The following is a 25,426-nucleotide window of genomic DNA, read 5'->3' as shown; positions in this document are numbered from 1 at the left end:
ACATTGAAATATGCTAGCAAACAGGTGCGTAGGGCAATCATTTCCCTATTCAAGCAAATTCCTCGGGGACTATACATTAAGTGGATTGGATCCGGGCACGAAAAGCTAACTTGTAAACATTCTAAGACTAGACACCCGCTATAAGAGAACTCTAAAACGTATACATAACCGAGAGTGTTTGGTAAGGAACGTGAGCGTGAGAACCGAATTTGCATTGTAAAAATTCTGGCCAAGATGATGCGCCTAAGGCAAATAGCCTCTCAGATGAACTGTGTATCTTCGGAAAAGATGTGGCAAGTCTTACGTTCGCGCTTCGATTCCTGCCACAACAAGGTGATTATAGTGTTTTTTAGATAACTTTAAAGTCGGTTTGATTAATTAAGATATTTTACTAAAATATGTAATATGTATCCCAGAACTCCGGGAAACTTTTATCAATCTCTTCCTCCGCTGAAAATAATTTATTATAATTAGAATGAAATTCGCGCTTAGATACAGTCGTGTGCCTCCGTTGCCAAACAACAGTTATTGGGTTGTGGTGGGTCTAGTTATCAAGGCGCATGAAGTCCATAATCGTTTGCAATATAGATAAATTTGAACATATATTTAGTGCTTTTGCACGTTTGTCTTAAGGTTGTTACCAATTGTTGAAGTGTCATTTTAAGGACTTTGTACTGTCATAATTAACTTACAAGTTTAAGAGCACTTGGAAATCATAAGCTATCTGCTCATGCAATAAATGAATGGACTCTTTTTAAGTCTATAATTTTCTTAAATTAATTAATTTATTCCTTAATTTTCACTTTCCTCAAAAGGTCAACTTAGGTCAATGTTTCCACTGAATCACCAACTAATATACTGTATATCCAATATATAAAACTGTGGACGGCAGTCCACGTAGTGATGAAGCGCACCAGGAGGGAGTGCGAAGGCGACTACTATATAAGCACGAAGAAATTAAAATTTTGAACATTTTATCTGTTGGGGCCGGCACAGCTTTAATTGTACGATTTTAATAAAGCTTGCCGAACGTAAAAAAATAAGAAAATTTTATACATTTTCGACACAAAAGTGGATATCAGAACTTTTGTTTGCTGTAGGTCCATTCACCCTCTATATTTTTACCTCGTTAAGTGGTGCTTTTAACTGATACTGTAATATTTTTGGGATCAAGTTGCAACCTGTAGACGTGGTCAAGTCAATTATACCCCTCAAAGTGATACAATAGACTTCAGACTTTAATTATTCTACTTTTTCGCCTATAATAATAAGTGCAACCCTGACCGGCCGACAGCAATTGAATAAGTAAATTAGACTTTACTAAGCAATTAAGATAAGTGAACTTATAGCTGATAGATATTAGATGTGGGCGTAAAATCATAAAATGTGGTAATATTTGAGGAACGGTAAATTCGACTATTTAAACACCTTCATTGTTATCTTAAACAAATTAACACATAAATCTATACCTAATTATCGAGAGTGGTTTTAAGCTTTTCTCGGATAAAAAATTGATTTCGTATTCGACCAATTATATTTTATTTTGCTCCGAAAATTAAACATATAAAGTGAATGTGTTTAAATTGCTAAGAGTGTCTAAATATTACACTTTATTTTTTCTTTGTCGTTCATTACTTTCTGCCCTCGCTTGAAGAAATCTTTATCGACTTCAACGCTTATAATAAATCATAATTTGCTTAAACATCTACACTGCTGATATGTATAATAAATTCATTATAACTTTATGGCTTTTAACTGGTATCTTTGGATTTTTGGGGTATAAAAGAACTTGACTCTTGTTTGAGGAAATCAGTCTGATTTTTGGGAGAGCAGTGCGCAGAGCTGCTTAGAAAGATCGACAAAATGGGAGACAAAGACAAACTGGTAATCTAGGAACATTAGGACATGTTCCACTTCTTTCTGAAAAATATTTTCCACTCTCAGATTTCAGATGAGCCCATCGAAGGCAACGGCGGATCAGCATCCTCAAAAAATGTCAGAAGGCAGGAACTGAACTTCAGAGGACCCTGGTACCTAGCCAGCGGCTTTCTTCTGTTCTGGGCACTTTTGTTCTTTGCGGTTGTGATACCACTCTTTTACCACCTTCCCAAGGGCTTGACCTTAGAGGACGCGTCCAAAGGAGTCTTCATTGCCGAGCGTGCCCAAAACCACCTTTACGAATTTGACGAAATCGGAACCAAAGTCGTTGGTAGTGAAGGCAATGAAATCAAAACGGTTGATTACTTGATGAGCTTAGTGATTGAGATACAAGAGAGCTGTCTGGACGAGTACTTCGACGTGGAGGTCGACCTTCAGGAGGTCTCTGGGTCCTATATTCATTGGACCATGATCAATCAGTATCAGGGAGTGCAGAATATAGTCATAAAGCTGAGTCCCAAGAACTCCACGAGTGAAGCGTACCTCCTGGTCAACAGTCACTTTGATTCCAAGCCAACGAGTCGATCTGCCGGCGATGCTGGTCAAATGATAGTCTCTATTCTGGAAGTCTTCCGAGTTATGTGCACCACCGAGCAAACGATCCAGCATACCATAATCTTTTTGCTGAACGGAGCCGAAGAAAATCCCTTGCAGGCTTCGCATGGTTTCATCACCCAACACAAGTGGGCAAAGAACTGCAAGTAAGTAGAGACCCCCTTCCTAGAAATGCCTTGATCAACCGAATTATTTCATTTTCAGAGCTGTAGTCAATTTGGACTCTGCTGGCGGTGGCGGTTCCGATATTGTATTTCAAACTGGACCCAACAGCCCCTGGCTCGTAGAAGTACGTCTCACTCATAACTTACTTATTTTTCAGTTTCCAAACTTATCAAACTTTTTTCAGCACTATAAAAAAAGTGCTATTCATCCATTAGCTACCACCATGGCTGAGGAAATCTTCCAAACAGGTATCCTGCCGTCGGACACAGATTTCGGCATCTTTGTTAAGTATGGAAATCTTATCGGTAGGTGTAAAAATCGTGGCTGTATATAAGCATTTATTAAGTTACCAATAATCCATTAGGCCTGGATATTGCACAGTTCATCAACGGATTCACCTATCATACAAAATACGATCGATTCGCTAATATTCCCAGGGGTTCGATTCAGAGCACGGGAGAAAATTTGCTTAGTCTGGTGCGATCCCTATCTAATGCCACTGAGCTTGACAACACAGCGGTAAGAAACATAGTTCTCGAAAAGTCGTCGTATAAACACTAATATTTCTTAGGCTTACGCCACTGGACATGTCATATTCTTCGATTTCCTGGGACTGTACTTCATCAGCTATACGGAGAGCAGTGGCGTTATTCTAAATTATTCTGTGTCCGGAATAGCACTGATCCTGATATTCGTATCTATTTGGCGCACCGCAAGCATTTCTTGCATATCGCCTGGATACGTTCTTAGCTGGTTCATCCTCATCCTTGTACTCGAGATCATCGCGTTTGTGCTGGGCTTCGGTCTCCCGCTAGCAGTAGCCTATGTCTTTGACAAGTATGGACTCTCCCTCACCTACTTCAGCACTCCGGCCTTGTTAATCGGTCTGTACATTTGCCCCAGTCTGCTGGGGTTGAGCTTTCCCTCTTACATCTACCTTAAGTTGCAACGAAGCGTGAGTAGCAGAATTTAAAAATTCCACGAATAGGTAACAAATTCGTATCCCTATAGGCTAAGGTGGCACTTGCTCAGCAACTGCAGTTGGTCCTTCATGGCCACGCTGTAATACTGGCCCTTCTGGGTATTGGGTTGACTGTTTATGGTCTGCGAAGCACCTACGTGGTCACCTGGACTCTTATCTTCTACGAAACTCCTTTGGCCATTAATCTGCTGACCACCCTGCACGACCGTGGCTTTTCCTGGACTGGCGTGCTCAAGACTTTCCAAATCATTCCTTTCCTTTACAACAGCTATCTGATTTACACCTTCTTGGTGACCCTGATTCCCATGATGGGCCGTTTCGGCAGGTGAGATCGGAAAGTTTTGTTGCTTTACCAGGGATTACTTAACCATTAATACTTTTGTAGGGGCACCAATCCGGACTTGATTATCTCAGCCTTAAACGCTTTAGGAACCATTTTAGCCTTGGGTTTCCTGGTAAGTAGAAGGTTACCTCTAAACGATTTCCATATCTAAGACTCGTCTCTTTCTAGATTCCCCTAATTAACATGTTCCGACGACCCAGTCTGATCTTGTTTAGCCTTTTGGCCATAAGTGCTGTGACCATTTACACGGCTACGTCCACCCAAATTGGTTTTCCCTATCGACCAAGGACCAACGTTCAGCGACTACCTTACCTGCAAGTGCGGCGAACCTTCTACGAGTACGATGGCACTGTTGTCAAGGATGAGTCCGGCTATCTGTTCAACTTCCAGGATCGCCGGGGACCGGCTCCCTTGGAGAACTCGAAGGTAAATCTGACCGGCTTGGTTAGCATCGCGGCGGACTGTGACAAGGTCATGATGTGCGGCTATCCTCTTTACGACCACCGGTGGGTGAAGAATCGTGAGCAGATCATGTGGCTGCCACGGGAGGCAGAAATCGTTCCCCCATTTGTACCGGTTCTTGAGCTTGTGGCTAAGACGGACCTGGGAAACAATACAATGCGCTACGAATTCAACACAACTACTACGGATCACACCAGCGTTTTTATCCAGCCAGAGGAGGATGTGACCATAGTGAACTGGTCCCTACTCTTGGCTTACATTGGGCAGCAGACGACCTATCACCTTTACTACTCCAGTGGCAAGAACATTCTACCATTGACTTTCTATATTGATTTTTGGGTAAGTACCGGGTTAATTCACAGCGTATATGTACACAAAATTATTAACTTTTTTTCAGAAACTCGATGGAGATTTCAATGTACCCGTAACCCAGTTGGGAGTAGGTGCCCACTCCATTGGAAATGAAGGCGATGCGATCAGTCAAGAGTTTGCCAGTCAGCTTCCAACTTTTGCTGCACTAGTGGAATGGCCAGCCTCATATCAGCGGTTCATTTTCTAAGTTTTCATTGCTAATAAACATGTTAAAAAAGTTAATAAACTTTAAACAACGAGTTATATAATTTATTATTGGTGTTTGGAAAAAAAAACATTGACTAACAAACGCTCAAGAAATAACAGAATATTTTGTTGTTTAACCATACCAAAGAATTCAACGTATACATTTTTCTTTTAAATTACGAAAATAAATGTCAAATCAATTGAAGGAAAGCGGAAAAGTGAATTGTCAGTTAGGTTTAAATTAATTCAAAGTTTGGTACACTGGGCACCCGGTTGGCGCGCAGTGCTGTTAGGCGCGATAAGTTTGTTATCGATATACACTTAACAGTAATTTTTGTTTTGGACAGTTAATTTTAGTTAACGGAATGAACATTCAAATTAAGCTCATAATCATCTTAAGTAAATACAAATAAAACAAACTATATCAATATTAAAATATAAGGAAATCATTTAAAACAAAAGCCAGAAAGCTATAAAAATAAAAATGTGGGTAGTATATAGAAAGTTTATATATATAAAAAAAAAATGTTTTTCATTTGTTAAATGTGGGTAAATAAAAAATATATTTTACCATTAACACGAATCAAAAAATAGCCGAGATGGCAGCACCGATTTTGCATATTTGCATGCCAATCGATCAGAGATACAGGGAGAGCCACATGTGATCGTAAACCGCATAAATTCCGATGCATAAACAAAAACATCGAGTAATGTTCGTTAACAATACAAAATGTTTGTAAATATGTACACATTCGACAAAATAAAATATGAAAAGTAGCTGCTCAGTGCGAGATACAAACAAAAGTGATACAATATCACTCTTAACTGTTGACTGTTATATAAGCACAAACTCTCAACACCGAAAACAACGTCAAAAAAGGGGGTTTCCACAAAAGAATCTGCTGACTAGTTAATGACTGTACGAACGAGTAAGAGTCAGCACGCCAGGCAATAGAACAAGAAGACATAAATTTGTCAATATGGATTTCCTATCAGAGGTAGGTGTTATATATTTTACATTTCTAAGCTGGGTCTAAAACTAAAAAGCTTCTCCACCCAATCGAGGAAAAGTTTATTGTTTGATAACAGCATTAATGAAATTATGGTTATTATCTCATAAATCAGTTGCTTGAAAGTGAGGGTAGTTTTTGCACTTCAAAAGGTCAATTTAAAAAATGCATGTGTACATTTATCGGACAGCTTGAAGTGGGGAGATTACTTAAATGGTTTCTAGATAATGGAACCAGAACGGTTTGCACTTTTACACATCTCTTTAAGACCCTATAAAATCAAAACGCTTTAAGTATCTTAATATTTCTTGATATCCATACATAAACTAGCCATCACAATAACGGCCATCATATCTAGATATGAAATCAATTATGTGTGAGGTTTGAAGTTTATAAAAGCAGTTACCATTGGGAACTGATCACCAGTCGCATTTTAGAAGGAGATTCGTGCTAGTGATATCGAAGATCTACTAAAACTCTTTTAAAAGTTTAGCGCAACTGTTTTTCAAAATATTTTAATTTCAGGCGTTCAAGACATCCGGCAAAAAGCTGAGTAAACGATTGCGGAACCCCAGAGGGGCCTGTTTTTTTTGGCCAGTGGGTTTTTCCTGTTTCGGCTGCTTCTTTTTCTGTCAGTCGTAGTTCCATCGCGTTCCGGGTCCCAAAACCATTGAGGATGCCTCCAGGGGCGTTTTTATTGCCCAACGGGCCATGGATAACCTATATAATCTAGTCAAAATCGGACCCAAAGTAGTTGGCAGCGAAAATAACGAAGTTAAAACTGTCCAGTTCCTAATGAATGAACTGGCTTTGATCGAGCAGAAGGTCTTGGACGACTTGTTCGACATGGAAGTTGATCTTCAGGAGGTATCGGGATCGTACATTCACTGGACAATGGTGAACAAGTATCAGGGAGTGCAAAACATAGTTGTGAAGGTAAGTCCGAAGAACTGCACCTCCTGGTCAACAGTCACTTCGATTCCAAGCCAACAAGTCCTTCCGCCGGCGGCGCAGGTCAAATGGTGGCCATAATCTTGGAGGTGCTGCGAGTGATGTCCTACACCAGGAAAACGTGGAAACCTCATAGGTAGGCTTGAGTGAAAACTAAACATTTTTCCCTATAACGTTCTTTCTTAGGTTTGGACTTGGCTCAGAACATCAACGGCTATACCTACCACACCAAGTACGATACCTTTGACATTATCCCACCTGATTCTGTTCAGAGCATGGGTGAAAACGTTCTCAGTTTGGTGCGCGCCCTATCCAATGCCACGGAGCTACGAAACACCGCGGTATGTCCCCTTATCTTGGTCCTAACATGACTTATAACAATTCTACTCCCTTTATAGGACTACGAACAGGGACCATCGGTGTTTTTTGACGTCTTGGGACTGTTTTTCATAAACTACACTAACAAGACTGACATTATTCTAAACCTATCTGTGGCTATAGCGGCCGTACTGCTTATCTACTTATCCCTGGGTCGCATGGCAAACCAATCGGACGTGTCTACCAATTATTTTATGATGTTCTGGTTCGTTCTGATTTTAATCGTACAAATCCTGGCCGTTGCCCTGGGCTTAGGTCTGCCCATAGGGATTGCAAAATATTTCGATAGTAGGGGCTTGAGTCTTACTTACTTTAGCGCAAAGGAGTTGATGTTCGGATTGTATGTATGCCCATGTCTTTTCGGCTTGATTTTGCCGCCCTTCATTTTTCTGGGCGTTCCACGACACGTAAGTAAAGTACACTCATTAGTTTTCCAGAGACTTGTAGGTGAATATGTCCGTTCAGAGCAAAACTTATTTTCGCCAACGACTACACATGATTCTTCATGCTCACGCCCTTATACAGGCGGTTCCGGTAATCTGAACCTGGCTATCAATCTGGTTATGCTTCTGCACGACCAAGGAATTTCCTGGACAGGAGCAGTGGTTATCCTACAAATTTTTGGCTTTCTGTACAACAGCTTTCTGCTGTATACCCTAGTGCAGACGATGATTGCTACGATGGGGCGCCTTGGCAAGTGGGTTTCAACTAAAGATTTCCCAGTTTTTATACTTACTTTCCGGTTCAGTGTGCGGTTCAAGCTCACGATTAATACGACCGATCACACCAGTCTGTTTTTCCAACCATACGAGGACGTGAACATTACCAACTGGTCCTTCCCAATCAAGTACATTGGACAGCAAATTACCTGTTTATGTTTACTTCTCATACGGCAACAACAGATCGCCATTATCCTTTTTCACCGAACTCTCGGTTTTCCATTCTTGTAAATAACTTTCCCGCAATAATTATAATGATTTTCCCCTATAGAAATCTAATGGGGACTTTAAAGTGCCTCTTTTCCAGTTGGATGTGTGCGCCCACTTTATTGGCGACCAGGGTGATCAGCTGAGCCAGAAATTTGCCAAGTCTTTTCCCGACTACGCCGTGCAAGTAGAATGGTTTGATCTTGATTATACAGAAGTCCCCTAGCCTGTAAATGACCACCAAAACATATGTTAAAAAATAAAGTTACATTAGGGATGTCAAAAAAAGAAAATAAGAGTTAGAAAAAGTAAATTTATACCTAAAGAAAAGATACATTTAATAAAAACCACAAGTAAAGGATTTAGATATTTGTTGGATATGAATAAAATGGTAATTTTCAATTAAACAGATATGGTATCATCGACGATTATTAATTTCATTATCAAGCGCGTGTGCCGAGTTAAACAAGCCACTTTATGAACCAATAAATTATGTCGCGAAGATTGAATTTACCTACAATAAAGCACTTCGATGCCTTGGGTATAAGTAAGAAATAATTGTTTTCCCATGGCGCCCGTGTACTTGGTAACAACTTCAGTTTGGTCCCCAAATCATTTCTTATCTTCAAGAAAGAAAAAATCGAAATGGCTTGGGCTATCAGATTTCAGCTATCGGCTATATTCTCAAGCTTTACGGTTATAACCCACCATAAAATGCGTTGCCCTTTTAAGAGCAGTTCAAGCAATTACGAATATAGGTTAACAAAACCCACCAACTAAAATAATTAGTATTATTGAGGAGACAAAGAATAGCATATTTCTTTATGGGTTTATACAAATGCCTTACCTATTTTACATTGAAACTTATCCATTCATAACATAGTACGAACGATGCGATATTTCGAAAGCAAATCTAAACAGACCTTCAACGTGCTGGTTCTTTTGGAGCGACCCTCGCTGCTTTAAGTTGTTGAGTAGTATTTGAATAGGGCATATAAAAAAGGTTCATACTACAAACAATTAAAGATACGACTGATAAAATTGGTGACTACTTCTGGTATATAAAAGCTCTGAATAAGCGGGACAAGTCTGTCTAGTTTTGACTCCCATTTCGCAAGTGGGGCATAGACGGCAGTACAACGATGGGCGACAAGGACAAACTCGTAAGAACTGTCGTTAAAAGTACATGAGTAAATAAACTAAATATGTTCCTTGGTTCCGTTCTTCAGATTTTGGACGAACCCGTCGAGGACGGAATCAAATCGTTCTCCAGAAAGCATGGTAAAAACGCAAAAGAACCTCTTCAACTTCCCTGGTACTTTGCCGGCGGCATTGTCCTGTTCTGGGGACTGCTTTTCGTTGCGGTTGTGAAGCCCCTCTTCTACCGTCTGCCCGAACCTCTCACAGTAGAGGATGTCTCAAAAGGTGTCTTCATAGCCGAGCGTGCCCAGGCCAATCTCTATGATTTCGAAGCCATTGGCACCAAGGTGGTCGGCAGCGATGGAAACGAGCATAAGACTGTGCAGTTCCTGCTTAAAGAACTGAATCTGATCAAGGCGAACATTCAGGAGGACCTCTTCGACATGGAAATCGACTTGCAGCATGCCTACGGTGCGTATGTAAAGTGGAATCTGGTCAACATGTATCAGGGCATCCAGAACGTCGTGGTTAAGCTCACTCCCAAGGGCACCACCAGCGAAAACTACATCCTGGTCAACAGCCACTTTGACTCCCAGCCCACCAGTCCTTCAACCGGCGATGATGGGCACATGGTGGTCTCCATCCTAGAGGTGTTGCGAGTGATCTCGTCATCCAGGCAATCGTTCGAGCACCCCATTGTCTTCCTGATCAACGGGTCCGAGGAGAATTCGCTGCAGGCATCCCACGGATTCATTGCCTACCACAAGTGGGCAAAAAACTGCAAGTAGGTTCAAGAAGCTCGCGTAACCAAGGTCCACAAGGCTTATGACAGCTGTATCTTTCAGGGCTGTTATCAACCTGGATGCAGCTGGAAGTGGAGGCCGCGAACTCATGTTCCAGTCGGGTCCAAGCAACCCATGGCTGGTCAATGTAAGAATATTTGTATTTCCTTTAGGAAGTGTTTATAATCTTATTTTTCGACACCACATCACCCAGGTATACAAGCAGAGCGCCAAGCATTATTTTTCCACCACCATGGCTGAGGAAATCTTTCAAACTGGACTTGTGCCATCCTACACAGACTTTGATATTTTCGTTGAATACGGAAACCTTGTTGGTGAGCTAAGCTAACAATTGATTGTTTTTTATCAAATATGATCGTTTTCACTGGCAGGACTGGATATTGGGCAGTGCATCAATGGATTCGTGTACCACACTAAGTACGATCGCATTGATGTGATCCCCAGGGCGGCTCTTCAGAACACAGGAGACAATCTTCTCGGATTGGTTCGCACCCTTTCTAATGCCACTGAGTTGCTTTATCCCAGCGTAGGTTATTCTGTACTAGTGGTGCCGCTCTTTTAAGTGACTTTGAAAATCCTCTTGTCCTTATCAGGCCAACCCAAGTGGAAACACCATCTTCTTTGATGTCCTGGGGCTGTATTTTATTAGCTACTCGGCCGACACAGGTGTGAAGCTTAACTACGCCGTGGCTGCAGCCGCCATTATCCTGGTCTATGTATCCTTGCTGCGCATGGCGGATACGTCGAGTGTCAGCTCCGAACAGGTCCTGAGCTCCTTCGTCTTGGTTCTAGTCGTCCAGGTGATAGCCTTTGTTCTGGGTCTGGCCCTTCCTCTTTTGGTGGCCTATGGCCTAGACAAATACGGATACTCCCTCAGCTATTTCGCCACTCCATCGCTTTTGGTCGGCCTATACGTGTGCCCTAGTCTCCTGGGACTGGCACTGCCCAGTTTCATCTATCTGAAGCTGAAGAATTATGTGAGTTGATGGGATATACCAAGTCGTACCCCATAAAGCTAACCCGTTCACACCTGAACAGGAGAAGATTGCATTCGCCCAACAAGTTCAACTGGCACTTCATGGTCACGCTGCCGTCCTTTCGGTTCTCTGCATTGGCATCAATTACTATGGTCTGCGGACCACCTACGTTCTAACATAGACTCTCGTTTTCTACGTCCTGCCCTTGGCCTTCAATCTCCTTACCACCATGCACGACCGCGGGTTTGCCTGGACGGGCATCTTGAAGATGGTCCAGATGGCTCCGTTCCTGTATAACAGCTACCTCTTCTATACCTTCGTTGTGATACTCACGCCAATGATGGGTCGCTTTGGACTGTAAGTAGTCTAACTTGAATCTTAATCTGTGAATTTTGATGCAAATTCTTCAATTTTAAGGGGTACCAATCCAGACTTGATCATTGGAGCTTTGACTGCCCTGGGAACCATACTATCCATGGGTTTCCTGGTAAGCCATCATTGAACCGACTTTTTACCCAAGCTAAAATATTGCTCTTAACCCCCAGATTTTACTGATTAACATGTCCCGCCGATCAGGACTCGTTCTTCTCACCCTGTTTTCCGTGGCCGCAGCCGCTGTCACCATCGCCAGTTCCTCTGATATCGGATTCCCGTACCGCGCCAAGACCAACGTACAGCGAGTTCCCTACTTGGTGGGTTTAAAATCTAGTGACTAAAACCAAGTGTACCACTAATATCCTGATAATTTGCAGCAAGTGCGCCGTGTGTTCTACGAGTACGATGGAACCGTCAGCAAGGATGAGTCCGGATATCTGTTCAGTTTCCAGGATCGTCGCGGAGTTACCCCGTTGCAGGACTCCGATGTGGATCTCACCGGCCTGGTCAACATGACATCCGACTGCGCCAAGTACATGATGTGCGGAATGCCCCTATACGATCATCGGTGGGTGGAGGCCATGGACGATACCATGTGGCTTCCGCGAAAGAATCCGATTTGGACGCCAGCTGAGCCGATCCTGGAGCTGCGTAACAAGACCCTGCTGGCCGATGGCAAGACAATTCGGTTCCAGTTCAATCTGAACTGTACGGATCACACCAGCATTTTCATTCATCCCAACGAGGATGTAACCGTCAGCAGCTGGTCGTTCCTCGAGGAATACCTAGCCACCAACTCACCACCTTATCACATCTACTATTCCTTCGGAATCGACGATACACCACTCGATTTCTCCATCGATCTTACGGTATGCAATGCCTACATTAAAGTTCAAGTCTTTATATATCTTTATATCCCTTTGTTTCCTTAGAAATCCGACGCCGACTTCAACGTCCCTCTCTTCGAACTGGGAGTTTCAGCACACTACATGCACGTTGATGGCGACGCGGAAGCGGTCCAGTTCTCCAAAACTTTCCCAGATTATGCCGTTACCATTCAATGGCCAGCTATCTATAAGAAATACCAATTCTAAATTAATATTTAGTTATCCAATAAGTTTAATTGATAAACATAATTTTTAGCATTTTTTAAATATTTTGTTCTATTAGCAAAAGCAGACTAAAGGAATAAATAGAAACAAAATGAAACCAAACTTTATTTTGCGTTGGGAGGTCCTTACACGATAAGGAAATGCGATCCCTTATGCTCATTGAAAGGCACCTTCGTGCCTCATAAACGAGTTCGAGTGGCCCTTGGATTAAAACTGTATGTGTTCAAGTAGTTAGCAGTATCATTGGTTCCAATCATGATGTTGCGGTGGGTCTGAAACCATAAAGATCCGCTATCAACAAAAAAGGCGTGCGAAAATGCTTGAGACACAACGATTAGGTACTCGTTGGATTACTCTTCGATTCAAAAGAGGGGTGCTATATTAGTTTTGTTTCCTTTTTTTTCAATTAAATAAAACGAGACTATAATTACGAGTATAATTGGTATATGGTTATGGATTTGGGCTTAGATCGGAATAATGGCATACTGTACATATACTAAATGTTTTATAATCATTAAGATGGTCGATCAACGTTAATGAATATTTATATGTTGTACTAAAATGGTAAAATGTTTTTTTTGTACTGCAAAATATTTCGCTTTTCGTTATTTTATTTAATCCATCCCCGCTTTTATTACGTTTAATAGGTAATAATCCATAATCTTGCTCTTAATCTTAAACGAAACGTCTACGATAACTGAAATGCTAATTACTGTTAAAGGTTATTCCCACCGTTTTTGAATATAAGGGACTCCACTTTCCAATCAGTCTCATTCTGTTGAATACATCGCTCAGAACAGCAGCCAAAGACCGGCGGAATGGGCGACAAGGATCTTCTTGTAAGAAATGATTGTAACAATTAAAGAGTGATTGGTAAACTATTTAACCCCTTTCCAGTTGTCGGAATCAGTTGATTCAATTGAATCGGCCAAAGCAAACAAGAACGTGGGACGTAGGAGTCAGATCCCCAAGATTCCATGGTATATGGCTGGTGGGTTCGTCCTTTTCTGGGCCTCACTCTTCCTGTCCGTCGTAGTGCCGCTCTTCTACCGCCTTCCTGAGGTCAATACCCTCGAGGATGTGGGCAAGGGAGTCTTCATCGCCGACCGTGCCCAGGCAAATCTCTACGACTTTGCAAAGATCGGCACCAAGTTGGTCGGAAGCGATGGAAACGAGAACAAAACCGTCCAGTTTATTCTTAGGGAACTGGCCCTAATTAAGGCAAATGTTCTAGAAGACTATTTCGAAATGGAGATCGACCACCAACTTGCTTATGGTTCGTATGTGAGGGGTGGAGCGCAATACCAATACCAAGCTGTGCAAAACATAGTGGTTAAAATAACGCCCAAGGGCAGTACGAGCCAAAACTACCTGCTGGTGAACTCCCACTTTGACTCAAAGCCAACGAGTCCATCTGTCGGCGATGCGGGTCACATGATTGTGACCATGATGGAGGTGATCAGGATTATCACAACCTCGACGGAAAAGCTAAGCCACCCAATTATCTTTCTCTTCAACGGTTCCGAGGAGAACTCCCTGCAGGCATCTGACGGCTTCCTCAGTTCACACAAATGGGCACCGTACTGCAAGTAAGTCAAATATATCTTTGTCTGGTATATTTCACGAAGCTTGTCCTTTAATTTGTGCTTTTAAAGGGTCGTAATTAATTTGGATGCAGCTGGCAGTGGGTGTAAGGAGCTGTTATTCCAGACAGGACCAAACAACACATGGCTTGTCAAGGTATAGTCAAGGTATAGTCTTTTTAAATTAAAATCAAAATCAATCAATGTTTGCAGTACTACAAAGAGAACGCGAAACATCCATTTGCTACCACCATGGCTGAGGAAATATTCCAGACTGGTATTGTGCCCTCGGATACTGACTTTGATATATTCACCGAGTATGGTGACCTCGTTGGTAAGGAACTACACATAAAAATATTCAATCGACGTAACAAGATGAACCTATTTTACTTCGCAGGTTACGATATTGGTCTGGTTTGCAACGGTTTCGTCTATCACACAAAGTACGACCAATACGACATTATACCACGGGCTTCTATTCAAAACACTGGAGACAACCTCTTCGCCCTGGTTAAAGCTCTTGCCAATGCCCCGGAACTGGCTGACACCACTGTAATTTACAGACCAAATACTCCCAAATACCTTCTAATGTTTTTCCGCTTTAGGAGACCGGAAAGGCCGTGTTCTTCGATGTCCTAGGATTGTTCTTCGTTAGCTACTCGGCGGAGAGTGGAAAAACCCTCAACTATGCCGTGGCTGCTGCCGCCATTATCCTGGTTTACGTATCCCTTTTGCGCATAGCAGAGGTCTCCAATGTGACCTCCGCACAGGTCCAGAGTTGGTTCGTCCTCATCCTTGTCCTCCAAGTGATAGCCTTTGTGCTGGGACTAGCTCTTCCCATAGCGGTGGCGTATATGTTTGACAAGTACGGACTCTCGCTCACCTACTTCAGCACTCCGGCTCTTTCTCTGGGCTTGTATGTTTGCCCAAGTCTCGTGGGACTGGCTCTTCCCAGCTTCATTTACCTCAAGCTACAGAAGAATGTGAGCTTAAGATATTGAAACAACTAGTTAACCTGTGCAGTAACGAACCTTTATCCACAGGAAAAACTTAGCTACGCCCACCAACTGCAAATGGCTCTCCATGGACATGCTATTGTTCTTTCGATCCTTGGGATTGCCATCAACTATTACGGCCTGCGTAGTACCTACATCGTCACGTGGACTCTGGTCTTCTATGTCGTCCCCCTAGCTCTCAATTTGGTGACCACTCTCCAGGACCGCGGATACTCATGGACTGCGATCGTAAAACTGATCCAGGTTGCCCCCTTCCTTTACAATAGCTATCTGTTCTACACATTCATCGTAATTCTCACTCCCATGATGGGTCGTTTCGGACAGTAAATATGGCTGGGTTATTATGAGGATATGGTTTTCAAATTCGTTGTCATTTCAGGACCACTAATCCTGACTTGATCATTTCTGCCTTGGCCGCCTTGGGAACTATACTTTCAATGGGATTCTTGGTATGTTGGTTTACTGCTTATTATTGCAGATTTTTGTTTACTTTCTTACCTCTGAACCATTAGATTTTGCTTATAAATATCTCACGGCGATCGGGACTCATTCTGGTGGCTTTATTGGCCGTAAATGCGGCCACTATTTACATTGCCAGCTCCACGGAAATTGGTTTCCCATATCGTCCGAAGACTAATGTCGAACGGGTGTATTACTTGGTAAGTGAATTAAGAACATTGGAATCCTAAAATATAAGTTTTGCTCAAAACATTTTAACAACTTCCTCTTTCCCATGCAGCATGTGCGCCGGACATTTTACGAATACGATGGAACCATTAGCAAGGACGAGTCCGGATATCTGTTCAACTTCCAGGATCGTCGAGGTAGTGCTCCCCTGCTGGAAGCCAAAGTGGATCTGACTGGCATGGTGAGCATGGCATCCGACTGCGCCAAGTACATGATGTGCGGAGTGCCCTATCCCGATTCTCGCTATGTAAAGAGTCGTCTCAACGGAACTTGGTTGCCACGAGAAATACCCATAGAACCGGCGACCGAGGAACCATTGGTGCTCCTGAACAAAACTATTTTGGATGATGGCAAGACCGTTCGGTTCGTATTCGAGATACGGTTCACAGACCATTCGACGCTGTACATCCAGCCCTATGTGGATGCGACCATCACCAAGTGGTCTCTACTGGAAAGCTACTTGTCCAGTACACCTCCCTACTACATGTTCTTCACTTACGGCGTGGATGGTTCCCCTCTCATCGTAACCATTGAGATCCAGGTAGGACGTCGAAGCCCCTTGCTTCCTGAAATGAATACTTAATGGAATTCGCTTTTATAGAAATCCAACGGAGACTTCAACGTACCAGTCTGTGAAGTCGGAGTTGGCAGGCAGTTTATGCATACTTCTGGCGACCTTACTGCTCAGGAATTCGCCAAGACATTCCCCGACTCCGCGGTCCTGATTGAATGGCCAGCGGACTACCATCGATACATATTTTAGTTGATTAAGAGGTACGACTTTGAATTTCGTAAATAATAAATAATACAAAATTTCCAAGGAGCTATTTCTTGAATTTTATCAGTTTCAACGGGTACAAGTATTACTATTATATAGCAACAAGGTCTGAAACCATAAAAATTACTTATCAGAAGTGAAATCAAATAGCTGTATCAGTGGAAATTTAATTTAATAAGTCACTTGACTTTTGATTTTGAAGATTAATTGTTAAGCTACGTTAGTATAATCTTATTTCAATTAAATCAATAACACTATTAACTGCAATCTCTGCACGACTACCTCCACTTTTATTGCTTTAAAATGGTTATAAATAACCATAAACGGCCAATACGATAAGCAAACGTTTAGTTGATTTGCAGAAGGTTGTTATTATTATGATCCGTCGAAATTTTGGGTATAAAGGCCCAAGTAAGAGACTTAATTTCAGTCTACTTTTGGCGGAGGAATAGTCACAAAGCAAGAAAATGTTAGACAAGGACTTTCTTGTACGCATATTTTGGCAGTTCTTGACCTTTTAATAAATGTTCTTTGATTTACTTAAGTTAAATGACGAGAGACAGCCACATTAAAGAGCACTCTCGGAAAAAATATCAAAATCCCTAAAAGTTCTTTGTAGTTTACCGGTAGATCATTGTTGTTATACGATTTCCTTTTCCTCGGCGTCGCCCTCCTCGTGCCAATACCTTGGAAGATGTATCCAAGGGAGTTTTCATCGCCGAACGTGCCCAGTCCAATTTGTACGACTGCGATAAAATCGGCACAAAGCTCGTCGACAGCTATGCGAATGAGAACAACACCGTTCAGATTCTGCTGAGCGAGCTGGCACTGGGCAAACGTTCTGAGAAACTTTTTCGACATAGAGATTGACCGACAAATAGGTTCCGTTTCGTATGTCAAGGCTGTTGCGCTCTTCTAATATCAGGCAGTACAGAATATAGTGATCAAAGGTACGACCAAGAACAGCACAAGCGAGGATTACCTCCTGGTCAATACCCACCTTTATTCCAAGCCCGCGACTCCGTCTGCCGGTGATGCGGCTCACATGGTGGTCTCCGCCCTGAAGGTACTGCGAGTGTTAACCACCACCAGGGAAAAGTTTCAGCAGTTTCTTCTCAATGGAGCCAAGGAGAATTCTTCTTTTAATCTTCTGCTCTCTAACTTTGGTAGCCCCATTTCAGATTTTGCTTGTTAATAAGTCCCATCGATCCGGCTTTATTATTGTGTTCCTAATAGCCATGAGCGCAGCTACTATTTACATAGCCAGCTCAACTCAAATTGGTTTTCCTCATCGTCCTAAGACGAATGTCCAAAATCAACTTTTTGGACAAATAGCTTTAACTACGACTTCTATTAAATCGGCTTTTCTATTTCTTGCACGTGCGGCGAATTTTACGAATTCAGTGGAACGGTCAGTAAGGATGAGTCGGGGTACCTGTTTAATTTTCATGATCGGCGTGGTACTGCTCTCCTGGTGGAAGCCAGTGTAAATTTGACCGGCATGGTGGGCATGGAACGAGATTGTGCTAAGTACATGCTGTGCGGAATGGCAATCCCCGACCGCCGTTACATGAATAGTCGCCTAAACGGAATGAGGTTGCCTTGGAATACGCACGTGGAGACGGTTCCCCTGGACTGCCCCTGGAGCTCCTAAACAGAACAGTGATACATAGATGATGACAATATCCTGCTGATCGAGCTCAAGATCTTTTACACGGATCACTCCAGCTTGTTTATTCAGCCGGAAGAGGACGTAACCATCACCAAGTAGTCGTGAGAGGAAATCTACTTAGCCACCAGCCCACCTTATTATGTCTACTTCAGCTCCGGTGTGGATAGACTCACCTGTAATCCTAACTCTTGAACTTGAAGTACGCATTTGGTTTATTTTAATATCCTCATCACTGCTTAAAATAGTTATATTATTTTCCAAAAAACCGGTAGCGACTTCAATGAGTGCGTAGTCCAAGTAGGAGTCGCCAGGCAATTTATGAATTCGACAGGCGATTCAGTTGCCCAGGATTCCCCGACTTTGCGGTGCTGACTGAGTGGCCAGCTGATTACCACCGCTATAAGTTATAACTCACGTTTTTTAATCGATTTAACAATTAAATTTTAAATACAACAGAACTAAATACAAAGATAAATTAGTATCATTAAACAGATTGTTTCGAGAGTATCCTGTACGAAATAAAAAGTTAAATTCTTCCCCACGCCAGTTTTTTCGCTGCCTTCTCTTTATTGATTTATATTTCTAAAATTTACGAACTTTAACAATAAAATTGTAATATTAATTTACTGTAGCCATCCTCCCGTTGTATTAAGTTTGATTAGGTAAAAACCCTAAATACTCATGCATTAAATTTAAATCAACCGCCAAAATGCTGAAAACTAGTTCGTTTGGGCGAACTCACTGGTTCCTTAAACCATTTGCTTAAACAGCTGTTCGGTGTAACTATTGATAGCTTGTTGACTCCCGTGGTTAACGCTTCTTAGGACTGACAATGTCCGATCCGTCCCTCAAACCCCCCGCCAGCAAAGAACCGATGAAGCCACCGCAAGTGGTGGCCCTCGCTGGACCCGGCGGTGGCCTCCAGTTGCCGGTAACCGCGCCTCAGAAGCTGAACCCCAGCTCCAATGGACCCTCATCATCCTCCGCTTCTGGCTCGGCCACCGGTAATCCTCGCAACAAGTGCGCCCTGAAGCCGGGGTACTCTCTGATGAGCTGGATACGGCTGTGCAATTCTGGAGCGGATTTATCGGGAACCGGAGGACGTGTGGTGCCCGTCTCCCGGCTGGAATTGGCACGGCACAACAAGGTCGACGACGCCTGGATGGCGATTCGAGGTCGTGTGTTCAATGTTACCCGCTACATGGACTTCCATCCCGGCGGAGTGGACGAGCTCATGCGAGGAGTTGGTCGCGATGCAACCAAACTTTTCGACGAGGTACACGCCTGGGTGAACTATCCGCAGTTGCTGGGGAAATGCTATGTGGGACCGCTGAAGGATACGGATACAAAACCCCCGAAAGATAGCCCCACTATTACCAGTGCGCTTTTGAAGCCTCCAGAGATTGTGCCCCGTTTTGATTGGATCCAGCAGAGGGGCGAACTTACCCTAATTTTCTACACCCGCAGCTTGGCCAATCCGGGATTGCTAGTCCGACGAAAAGATTCCTTGCAGCTGACAGTGCGGGTCTTAGTCCAGCACAATTGGCACACCTTTGACTTTCAGCTAAGCAACACTGTGGTGTGGCCTCCAAAGGCAGCGAAGATCGGTCCAGAGACGGGAAAGATTGAGTTGGTCTTGGTCAAGGAGGAGGCGGAACCTTGGCCAACGTATGGCACACATGTAGCCAGCAAACTGGAGTCCACCAGCACACAAGAAGAAAGCTACGAGTATGAAGTAACAGAAAGCAAGGATTTCAATCACGATTCCTTTGACTTCATCTTGCAAAGCGTGCAGCGGGAGGTAATTATGCTTCTGCCAGTGGGTTATCATTTGGATATAGAAGCGACCCTGGAAGGTGGACCAGTACAGCGAAGCTACACACCTGTGGATCCGTCCTACCTACATTTAGATGAGAAATCCTCTTCTAGTTTAGGGTGTTTAAGTTTTCTGATCAAAAAATATCCCAATGGTCCCGTCTCCAGACACCTGCATCAACTCCAAGCAGGATCCCGCGTCCAATTGACCACGCCGCGTGGAACCTTCCAGCTCTCTGAAATCACAGCGCACAGAAACATTCTACTGCTGGCAGCAGGAAGCGGGTTAACGCCCATTTTAACTCTAATTCAACCAGTCCTGAAGAGGAACACAAATCGAATGTAAGTTAATAATGGAGCTCTGAAGCCGGACACTATTTACATACTCCTTAAATTCACAGTGAGAGCCTGCAGCTGATGTACTTCAACAAAACCCAAGAGGACATCTGGTTAAAAGAAAAACTGGAGGAAATACACTCCCGGGACGAGAGATTCAGCTGCACAAACTACCTTTCCCAATGCGAAAATAGTCCTCAAAGGATATCCCTGGAGCTTCTGACCCCAATGTTCCAGAAAAAGCAACCTGGACGATGTACTTATGTGGCCATATGTGGACCCAGTGGTTTCAATACCGCTGCCATAGATATTTTGAAGCAACTTGATGTTGAGCCTAACCAAATGCATGTGTTCCGCGGCTAAATGAAAAAGTTATTTCATTGCGCACTTAATCTTCATCACTTTTATTTACTGTATAGCAAACGGTTTCGACTTTTGTTGTTTTTTATTGTTCTTACATGTTTTCGTTTTAATAATTTAATAAGTTTAACAAATACTAGAAAATTGTAGTTGGATTTGTTTTTTCATTTGCTTGTGAACAGGCTGCATCGTCAAAATCGCCTCAAACTTACTCGTTGCCTACTCGTACACACTATTCGCTTATGAAGAATTGTAAATAACCGACAACCAAAAAGTAACCAAATGGAGGGCAGCGTACAAAGATAAATAGAAACAGAAAAGTTTGATATATAAAGAATATATAGGATGTACAGAAAAGCTGGTTTTACATTTCATCGCAAAACGCCAGGAACCGCTGCCCAGTTCCTAGTTACCAGATGGTAGCACTTTGCAGCACATTGGCGACTTGACAAATTGTTTTACTGGCGCCCCACAAAGACGTTTAAGTAGACATCCGTAAATGTGATTGTGTGATGGTATGGTGTGTATGCGGGTGTCCTGCAACTCCAAATCTAGACTTAATAGGAGCGGATTGCTGGCGGCACAGTGGAGACCTCGTTGTCCAGCGTGGAATCGATCACGTTTCTGTAGTCCAGCGTTATGTCTCCGTTGTCATTGCACACCCACGAGAGCGTGTGCTTGCGCCAGTGCTGATCCATGGGCTTCTTCTGCTGACCCTCAATGGGCTTGCTGAAATCCTGCAAGAAATAACTACCATTAGCACACAGTTTGGAAGATTGATTGTATCGGAAACTTACATATTCATCCTCGCGAACCTTAAAGTCCTCGCGGGCATGGGCACCGCGCGATTCCTTGCGCGCCTCAGCACTCACAATGGTCATCTGGGCATTGGCCAGCAAGTTCTGCAGCTCCAGCGTCTCCACCAGATCGGAGTTCCAGATAAGGGACCTTTAGAAGGAAGGAAATGTTAGGTAGAACTAAAAAAACTATATTATATTTATAGCACACCTATCGACAACCTTGACGTCCTTGAATTGCTTGTAGATCTCCTTCATCTTGTTCACGCCATCCTGAAGGATAGGTCCATCGCGGAACACAGCAGCATGGTGCTGCATGGTCCTCTGCATCTTCAGGCGCAGATCGGCGGTGGTGATCGAGCCGTTGGCGTGGCGCAACTTATCCAGATTAGCGACCGAAGCCTCGCCAGCGTTTTCCTTGAGGGTGGGAGCTGGGGCACCGGGCTTGTTGAACTCGGCGATGGTCTTCGCGCAGGCACGTCCAAAGACAACCAGATCCAGCAAGGAGTTGGCACCCAGACGGTTGGCACCGTGCACCGAGCTGGAAGCAGCCTCACCGGCGGCATAGAGTCCGGGCACAACCACGTCCTTGCCGTCCTTGTCGATGGTGATCACCTGGCCGCGATAGTTGGTGGGCACACCGCCCATGTTGTAGTGCACCGTGGGCAGCACGGGGATGGGCTCGCGGGTCACATCAACGCCGGCGAAGATCATGGCGGTCTCGGAGATACCGGGCAAGCGCTCAGCCAGCTGCTTGGGCGGCAGATGGTGCAGCTGCAGGTACACGTGATCCTTGTCGGGTCCGGCGCCACGGCCCTCCATGATCTCAATGGTCATTGACCGCGAGACGACGTCACGGGAGGCCAAATCCTTGGCCACCGGGGCATAACGCTCCATGAATCGCTCGCCATTGCCGTTGATCAGGTATCCACCCTCTCCGCGGCAGCCCTCTGTGATGAGGCATCCTGCGCCGTAGATTCCAGTTGGGTGAAACTGCACGAATTCCAGATCCTGGGAGGGCAGACCCTGGCGGGCAACCATGGCGGTACCGTCACCGGTGCACGTGTGCGCCGAGGTGCAGGAGAAGAAGGCGCGTCCGTAGCCGCCGGTGGCGATGACCGTGTTCTTGGCGCGGAAGCGGTGCAGCGTGCCATCCTCCAGGTTGAGGGCCAGCACGCCGCGGCACTCGCCCTCCTCGAAGATCAGATCCAGGGCGAAGTATTCCACGAAGTAGTTGCAGTCGTAGCTCAGGGATTGGCCGTAAAGTGTGTGCAGCAGCGAGTGACCAGTACGATCCGCCACAGCGCAGCAGCGATGAGCTTGTCCACCCTTGCCGAACTTCAGACTCTGTCCACCGAAGGCGCGCTGGTAGATCTTTCCGTCCTGGGTACGCGAGAACGGCATGCCGTAGTTCTCCAGCTCAATCACCGCCTTGGGCGCCTCGCGAGTCATGTAGTGGATGGCATCCTGGTCGCCCAGCCAATCGGAGCCTTTGACCGTGTCGTACATGTGCCACTTCCAGTCGTCCTCCTCCATGTTGCCGAGTGCCGCATTGATTCCGCCCTGGGCGGCGATCGTGTGTGAGCGGGTGGGGAACAACTTGGTGATCACCGCCGTGCGGAATCCCTCGGCCACCAGGCCGAAAGCCGCCCGCAAGCCGGCTCCTCCTGCTCCCACAACGATCGCATCGTAGGCGTGGTCCACCACCGGGTACTGCTTCGAAATCTTGTCCGGGTTTGCCGCCGAGGCCTGCTGGCGGCCGTGTGTGATGTGATAGCTGCGCTGCACTCCGATCGCGGTGGCACGTTGCTGCAGAGGATAAATAGGGATTAATCAGGGATCAGGGATATAGTTCATAACTTGTATTAAAGGGTAATTTAAAAATTATTATATAATTTAATAATTAATAAGAATGGCGGTCTTAATGACTTGTTCTTTAATATATCTTCCTGGAATGGAATGGAACATCGGTTATAAAGATACATATATATAGCTGCGCTGTAGGGTCATAAGGCAACATTTAATGACCCTTCGGTGCAGTTTGGCAGAAAAAAGAATTTACTGGCTTTGAAGCCCGGCTTGTCTATAAAGTCGTCAATCCATTGTTTGCGTTAGTCATTCAACCATAATTCACAATCGTTTGTGAAAAATTACGTAAACTTGAAAGATTACTGCTTTGCTGGTCTTTCCTCAACAGCATTAGGGAATTGCATTTGCATGAAACCATTATCAAAATATAAGTAAGTTGCATTATACATAGGTTTGTACGGATTTAATAGCATATCAGGCATAAGGTAAGTTCTAAAGGGGTCTTTTATAAAATAAAATAGACCGGTTTCATGACTACCCATAATAATTATGTATCCGCAATGGCTAAGGATTGTTATCTTATCAAGAGATTCCAAAAAGTAAAGGCTGGAAAGTGCAGAAAAAGTCTTGCAACGGACACTTCGACAATTAGTTCTAGCAAAATGAAAACAAGATTAACAGACTAAGATAGAGGGAGTCCCATAGCTCCTCTAGGGAGATGATCTGGTGCCGTAGCATTGGGGAGATAATAGTGGCAGAAAGAGAGACTTGCAGTGATAACTGCTTATGTAAGAGACAAATCAAGCAATTGTACTGCCCTTTTTCGCGGGGTGTATAATCTGCGGAGGGGGTCGGAGGGTGATCAGCTCAATTGTATAATCAGCTGTTAGATTCGTTGGCTGGCGACGTGCCTCCCTATCGCTCTGCCTCTCTTTATTGTCTAACTATATCATCCGCTCTTCTACGCCAATTCCCCGATTGAGCGGCACTTACAAAGCTTTTCGAGGCGTGTCGTGGATCCAAAACTAAATTTTTTCGAGTGCCTCCGTTGCACGCATATCGAAATGCACGATACCAGAGTTCGCATGCGAAGTGCTACAGGGGGCGGGGCGGCAGCAGACATAACCTCGCTGGTGCACACCTTACTTTTCGGTTTAAAGCCACGAAAACTGCCAAGCGCAATTAGTGGGATTAGTATCCGCCATATGGCCTGCGGTGCAGACCTGCAGAAGGGCCAGTGCTAGCACCTGGCCCACGAAAATTCACGAAATTACATAACACAACTACGGCGCGGCGCATTTTTGGCCAATTTCTCGGACCTTTTCTGTCACATCACGAGCCGTTGGGTTCTCTGCGGACCCGGTTGTATAACCACTGTTGCAGGGCATAACCCAGGAGGGGCCACCCACTTTTTCGACCCGGGGACGTACGTACCATGGATGCGACTGCATTTTTGGCCAAAATCAATGGCACACGCATGATTCCGGACATGGTTGGCTGGGCTGCGGGGTTCTGCTACTGCTGCTGCAAGAGATGGACCGGAGACTGGGTTACGCGCTTGTAAGAAAAGGTGTTCGGTGTTCTTAGAAAACAAATAACTACGTGTATTGATGTGTCTATGTGATCGAAAGGAAAAGTTTACAAACTTTCAAATGTTGTGTGTGAACTGCCGCTCGTCGGCACTGCCGTTCAGTTCACTGGGTCGCTCCAGGTCAAAAGAACCGGAACCAGATCACCCGCGTGCAAATGCAAAGTACGATAGATTCCAGGGTGCATTGACATGTCTTTATATGTGCCTACATATTTTTGGAACGGAATCCTACCACCCCAGTTATACGTACGTATTTGCATATTTAAATACGAAATAAACACCGGTTCATCGAACCACATATAATGAA

The 25,426-nt window shown here is 44.2% G+C and overlaps 6 protein-coding genes and 1 pseudogene across 11 annotated transcripts in view; 6 read left to right on the top strand and 1 right to left on the bottom strand.

The window, feature by feature from the left end:
• LOC108026730 (calpain-A) overlaps nt 1-25,426 on the top strand; it is an 80,800-nt gene that overhangs the window by 17,824 nt on the left and 37,550 nt on the right. The window lies entirely within an intron of this gene.
• On the top strand, nt 284-5,050 carry LOC108026941 (endoplasmic reticulum metallopeptidase 1). 2 transcript variants are annotated; one of them, XM_017098154.3, is made up of 10 exons: nt 284-333; nt 1,945-2,639; nt 2,698-2,782; nt 2,843-2,963; nt 3,023-3,177; nt 3,230-3,613; nt 3,670-3,965; nt 4,026-4,095; nt 4,152-4,784; nt 4,843-5,050. In XM_017098154.3, exons 1-10 carry the CDS (start codon nt 289-291, stop codon nt 5,002-5,004), a joined length of 2,646 nt encoding a protein of 881 aa, XP_016953643.2. In that variant the 5' UTR covers nt 284-288; the 3' UTR covers nt 5,005-5,050. The 2 variants fall into 2 exon arrangements, with proteins under 2 accessions (XP_016953643.2, XP_016953644.1); XM_017098155.3 differs by lacking the exon at nt 284-333 and adding an exon at nt 1,828-1,884.
• LOC108026520 (endoplasmic reticulum metallopeptidase 1-like) lies at nt 6,574-8,679 on the top strand (annotated as a pseudogene).
• On the top strand, nt 9,193-12,736 carry LOC108026886 (endoplasmic reticulum metallopeptidase 1-like). The gene is given in 11 exon segments (XM_017098088.3): nt 9,193-9,431; nt 9,498-10,192; nt 10,254-10,338; nt 10,405-10,525; nt 10,583-10,737; nt 10,805-11,188; nt 11,250-11,545; nt 11,606-11,675; nt 11,734-11,880; nt 11,941-12,432; nt 12,496-12,736. Coding segments are annotated over 11 exon segments (2,628 nt in total). The 5' UTR covers nt 9,193-9,410; the 3' UTR covers nt 12,658-12,736.
• LOC108026521 (endoplasmic reticulum metallopeptidase 1-like) lies at nt 13,494-18,510 on the top strand. The gene is made up of 14 exons (XM_017097467.2): nt 13,494-13,514; nt 13,573-14,264; nt 14,331-14,415; nt 14,472-14,592; nt 14,656-14,810; nt 14,864-15,241; nt 15,302-15,597; nt 15,654-15,723; nt 15,787-15,933; nt 16,014-16,502; nt 16,563-16,679; nt 17,370-17,577; nt 17,669-17,905; nt 18,413-18,510. The coding sequence occupies exons 1-14, from the start codon at nt 13,494-13,496 to the stop codon at nt 18,508-18,510; spliced, it is 3,114 nt and encodes a 1,037-aa protein (XP_016952956.2).
• LOC108026804 (cytochrome b5 reductase 4) lies at nt 19,189-21,067 on the top strand. The gene is made up of 2 exons (XM_017097969.3): nt 19,189-20,568; nt 20,628-21,067. The coding sequence occupies exons 1-2, from the start codon at nt 19,244-19,246 to the stop codon at nt 20,923-20,925; spliced, it is 1,623 nt and encodes a 540-aa protein (XP_016953458.1). The 5' UTR covers nt 19,189-19,243; the 3' UTR covers nt 20,926-21,067.
• Nucleotides 20,989-25,312, bottom strand: LOC108026803 (succinate dehydrogenase [ubiquinone] flavoprotein subunit, mitochondrial). Of its 5 annotated transcripts, none has more exons than XM_017097965.3 (5): nt 25,175-25,312; nt 24,963-25,052; nt 21,931-23,528; nt 21,720-21,870; nt 20,989-21,659 (listed from the first exon to the last, which is right to left on the bottom strand). In XM_017097965.3, the coding sequence occupies exons 2-5, from the start codon at nt 25,017-25,019 to the stop codon at nt 21,480-21,482; spliced, it is 1,986 nt and encodes a 661-aa protein (XP_016953454.1). In that variant the 5' UTR covers nt 25,020-25,052; nt 25,175-25,312; the 3' UTR covers nt 20,989-21,479. The 5 variants fall into 5 exon arrangements, with proteins under 5 accessions (XP_016953454.1, XP_016953457.1, XP_016953456.1 ...); XM_017097968.3 differs by having other exon boundaries at nt 24,963-25,049; nt 25,175-25,254; XM_017097967.3 differs by having other exon boundaries at nt 25,131-25,196.

This window comes from Drosophila biarmipes, chromosome 2R (genome assembly GCF_025231255.1).
Source record: "Drosophila biarmipes strain raj3 chromosome 2R, RU_DBia_V1.1, whole genome shotgun sequence".
NCBI classification, from domain to species: domain Eukaryota; kingdom Metazoa; phylum Arthropoda; class Insecta; order Diptera; family Drosophilidae; genus Drosophila; species Drosophila biarmipes.
This window is presented reverse-complemented; position numbering and strand designations above follow the sequence as displayed.

What these genes read in the sequence shown, in the direction of transcription:
- LOC108026941 (XM_017098154.3), top strand. Translation starts at nt 289, where the DNA reads ATGTGGCAAGTCTTACGTTCGCGCTTCGATTCCTGCCACAACAAG. An exon ending in TAAGTATGGAAATCTTATCG is followed by an intron (nt 2,964 to 3,022) that starts GTAGGTGTAAAA and finishes ATAATCCATTAG; the next exon opens with GCCTGGATATTGCACAGTTC. An exon ending in ATGATGGGCCGTTTCGGCAG is followed by an intron (nt 3,966 to 4,025) that starts GTGAGATCGGAA and finishes ATACTTTTGTAG; the next exon opens with GGGCACCAATCCGGACTTGA.
- LOC108026521 (XM_017097467.2), top strand. Translation starts at nt 13,494, where the DNA reads ATGGGCGACAAGGATCTTCTT. An exon ending in CGAGTATGGTGACCTCGTTG is followed by an intron (nt 14,593 to 14,655) that starts GTAAGGAACTAC and finishes TTTACTTCGCAG; the next exon opens with GTTACGATATTGGTCTGGTT. An exon ending in TACTTTCAATGGGATTCTTG is followed by an intron (nt 15,724 to 15,786) that starts GTATGTTGGTTT and finishes CTGAACCATTAG; the next exon opens with ATTTTGCTTATAAATATCTC.
- LOC108026804 (XM_017097969.3), top strand. Translation starts at nt 19,244, where the DNA reads ATGTCCGATCCGTCCCTCAAACCCCCCGCCAGCAAAGAACCGATGAAG. An exon ending in AAGAGGAACACAAATCGAAT is followed by an intron (nt 20,569 to 20,627) that starts GTAAGTTAATAA and finishes TTAAATTCACAG; the next exon opens with TGAGAGCCTGCAGCTGATGT.
- LOC108026803 (XM_017097965.3), bottom strand. Translation starts at nt 25,019, where the DNA reads ATGTCCGGAATCATGCGTGTGCCATTGATTTTGGCCAAAAATGCAGTC. An exon ending in AAAATGCAGTCGCATCCATG is followed by an intron (nt 23,529 to 24,962) that starts GTACGTACGTCC and finishes TATCCTCTGCAG; the next exon opens with CAACGTGCCACCGCGATCGG. An exon ending in GACGTCAAGGTTGTCGATAG is followed by an intron (nt 21,871 to 21,930) that starts GTGTGCTATAAA and finishes TTCCTTCTAAAG; the next exon opens with GTCCCTTATCTGGAACTCCG.